General features: G+C 39.3%; 1 protein-coding gene across 1 annotated transcript; it reads left to right on the forward strand.

The window, feature by feature from the left end:
* Window positions 1-909: 909 nt before the first annotated feature.
* On the forward strand, window positions 910-3,549 carry LOC112022447 (pentatricopeptide repeat-containing protein At2g29760, chloroplastic-like). Its single transcript, XM_024055040.2, has one exon. It carries the CDS (start codon window positions 1,027-1,029, stop codon window positions 3,265-3,267), a length of 2,241 nt encoding a protein of 746 aa, XP_023910808.2. The 5' UTR covers window positions 910-1,026; the 3' UTR covers window positions 3,268-3,549.
* The last annotated feature ends 6 nt before the right edge of the window (window positions 3,550-3,555 follow it).

The following is a 3,555-nucleotide window of genomic DNA, read 5'->3' on the forward strand; positions in this document are numbered from 1 at the left end:
TTATGATAAACTCATTACTAACAACGTTTTTAATAAATGTGCTATAATATATGTATAATATTTTCTAAAATCAAATTTAAATAAAACATTATAACATTATCAAATTTTATTATGAAACGATGTTTTCCAACCTCAAAAATTAAAACAATGCAGCTTTTATGTTTAGCACTTATTGTTTCATCAAAAATCAATTCACTTCTTTCTCTCTCCTAACTCTTCACTTCTTTCCATTACAAAAAACAAAGACTCTTCACTTCTTCCGAACAAAAAAAAAACTTTCACTTCCCCGTTCAAATTTAAATGCACATTGTGGATAAGCACCTGGCAACGTGAGACCAAGCTTTGCCCTATTACAACTTTACAATAATAATATACTTTCCAAGTAATTTCCGTTGAGATCAAACTCATCTTAAATTTTTTCAATTTCATTCATTCTCTTTCTTAACTCTTTAGTTCTTTCTCTGTCTCTTAACTCTTCACTTCTTCTAGCAAAAAGAAAAACAAAAAACTCTTTCACTTCCCCTTTCAATTAAACGCACACTACACGTACCTGTTTCTTTTGAAAATTATATATTGATGGATTAATGATTCCTCTATGAGTTCATGGACAAAAGCTCCTTTCTTAGTGTCTGTAAATAAATAAATATTGCCAACTCTCTCTCTTTTTTTCTTTCTTTCAATTTTATTTGGGATACTGAGTTTGCGGTTTGCAATGTTTGAGGGAAGACAGACTCTGGGAGATTGAAGCTTCAACTTTAACTACTTTGGCCATGGACTAAAGTCACTAAACCCAAGGAGAAAAAGCCACCAGCCCCTAATTTATCAAACCCTTCTTTAGTACCTAAGAGTTACAAAATACTAATAGTCAATTTGTTCATTCTTTGATGTTGTTTGGTAATGGGCTTTTGATAATCAAACTAAACGGTGGTTTGTTTCCTTTCATTTGAACTGTTTTCTAGTATTTATAAATTGAAGAAAAAATCGGCCAATAACTAGTTTGGTTACTAAAATGGAATTGGTTGTCAAATGAGCCAAAAACTGATGGCAACTCAAAGCACCCCACCTGTCTCTCTACCACGTCACTCCAAGTCCAACAAGCCAAACCTGTACCCGCTCTCCCCAACTGTCAATAACGACCGGTATCCAATACTACCACTGATCAACCAATGCAACAGTACGAAGCAGCTAAAGCAAGTCCATGCCCAAATGCTCCGTACAGGTCTCTTCTTCGACCCTTTTTCAGCCGGCAAGCTCATCACTGCCTCTGCTCTCTCACCCTTCTCCAGCCTCGACTACGCCCGCCAGCTGTTCGATCAAATTCCTCAGCCAAATCTTTTTACTTGGAACACTCTAATTCGTGCTTATGCGTCCAGCCCTGACTCCACTCAGAGCCTTCTAGTCTTTCTGCAACTGCTTCATCACTGTGAACATTTTCCTGACAAATTCACTTTTCCTTTCGTGATCAAAGCGGCTTCGGAGCTCAAAGCTTTTCGGGTTGGGAGAGCGTTTCACGGGATGGTGATTAAAGCGTCGCTTAGTTCAGATGTCTATATTCTGAATTCACTCGTGCATTTCTATGGTTCGTGTGGGGATTTGGATTTGGCGTATGCGGTGTTTGTGAAAACTCCACAAAAAGATGTGGTTTCTTGGAATTCTATGATCACTGCTTTTGCACAAGGTGGTTGTCCTGAGGAGGCATTGGAGTTATTTAGGGGAATGGAGAAGGAGAATGTGAAGCCGAATGATGTGACAATGGTGGGTGTTCTTTCGGCTTGCACGAAGAAGTTGGATTTGGAGTTTGGGAGGTGGGTGTGTTCCTATATTGAAAGGAATGAGATTAATGTGAACTTGACTCTGAGTAATGCAATGCTGGATATGTATATGAAATGTGGGAGCTTTGAAGATGCAAAAAGATTGTTTGATAAGATGCAAGAGAAGGATATTTTCTCTTGGACAACTATGCTTGATGGATATGCTAAGTTAGGGGAATATAATGAGGCTCAACATGTTTTTGATGCAATGCCTTGTAAAGATATAGCTGCATGGAATGCACTGATTTCCGCTTTTGAACAGAATGGCAAGCCAAAGGAGGCTTTGGCTGTTTTTCGTGAATTGCAGCTCAGTAAGGATGCAAAACCGGATGAGGTCACTCTTGTTTGTGCTCTATCAGCTTCTGCTCAGTTAGGAGCAATGGATTTAGGCAGGTGGATCGATGTGTACATAAAGAAGCATGGGATTAAATTAAATTGTCATCTCACTACCTCTCTTATTGACATGTATGCTAAGTGTGGGGATCTAGAGAAAGCACTTGAGGTATTTTATTCAGTGGAAAGAAAAGATGTGTTTGTTTGGAGTGCCACCATTGCTGGTCTGGCAATGCATGGCCATGGGAGGGCTGCATTAGATTTGTTCTCAAATATGTTAGAAGCTAAGGTTAAGCCCAATGCTGTGACTTTCACCAATGTATTATGCGCCTGTAGCCACACAGGATTAGTAAACGAGGGACAAAGGTTATTCTATCAAATGGAGCCAGTTTATGGGGTTGTTCCTGGAGAGAAGCATTACGCTTGCATGGTTGATATTCTTGGTCGTTCGGGCCTTCTGCAAGAAGCTGTCAAATTGATAGAGAAAATGCCCATTCTTCCTACTGCTTCTGTATGGGGAGCTCTGCTTGGGGCCTGTAGACTTCATGGGAATATTGAGCTTGCTGAGCAGGCTTGTAGCCGTTTGCTTGAGTTGGACCCTAGAAATCATGGAGCCTATGTGCTTTTGTCGAACATATATGCTAAAACAGGGAAATGGGATAGAGTTTCAGGGTTAAGGAAGATTATGAGAGATTTTGGACTAAAGAAAGAACCAGGTTGTAGTTCAATTGAGGTCAATGGAATTGTTCATGAGTTTCTAGTTGGTGATAATTCTCACAAGCTATCTAAGGAAATCTACTCAAAATTGGATGAGATTGCAGTAAAATTGAAGTCAGTTGGTTATGTGCCAAACAAGTCCCATCTCCTGCAACTTGTTGAAGAAGAAGACATGAAAGAGCAGGCCCTAAACCTTCACAGTGAGAAGTTAGCAATTGCCTATGGGCTTATTAGTATGGGCCCATCTCAACCGATTCGAGTTGTGAAGAATCTTCGTGTTTGTGGGGACTGTCACTCAGTTGCAAAGCTCATATCTGGGCTTTATGATAGAGAGATACTTCTAAGAGACCGTTATCGCTTCCATCATTTTAGAGGAGGAAATTGCTCATGTATGGATTATTGGTGAATGTGAACAGCATTGGCTGTGAAAATCTCACATCATGCATCTAGAATGATATTTTCACTGCCTAAATAATTGTTGAAGCAGCAAGAATTCAATCAAACTAGGGATTAAGCTAATGGCCCCATGTGGACTACAGCATAGATCTAGAGAGTAATGACAAATTGTACTCACACACAAGAAAGGAAACCAGTGATGAATTGTCAATTAGGGGCATTTCAGTTGAAGTTGAGTTGCCTTTTGAGAGCTTATTTGGAACATTCAGATCTTGCACAAAAAAGCTTAGTTTTTTTT

This window comes from Quercus suber, unplaced genomic scaffold, assembly GCF_002906115.3.
Source record: "Quercus suber isolate HL8 unplaced genomic scaffold, Cork oak 2.0 scaffold_76, whole genome shotgun sequence".
NCBI lineage: Eukaryota > Viridiplantae > Streptophyta > Magnoliopsida > Fagales > Fagaceae > Quercus > Quercus suber.

Excerpts from the sequence above, each read along its gene's own strand:
- LOC112022447 (XM_024055040.2), top strand. The coding sequence starts at position 1,027 with ATGAGCCAAAAACTGATGGCAACTCAAAGCACCCCACCTGTCTCTCTA.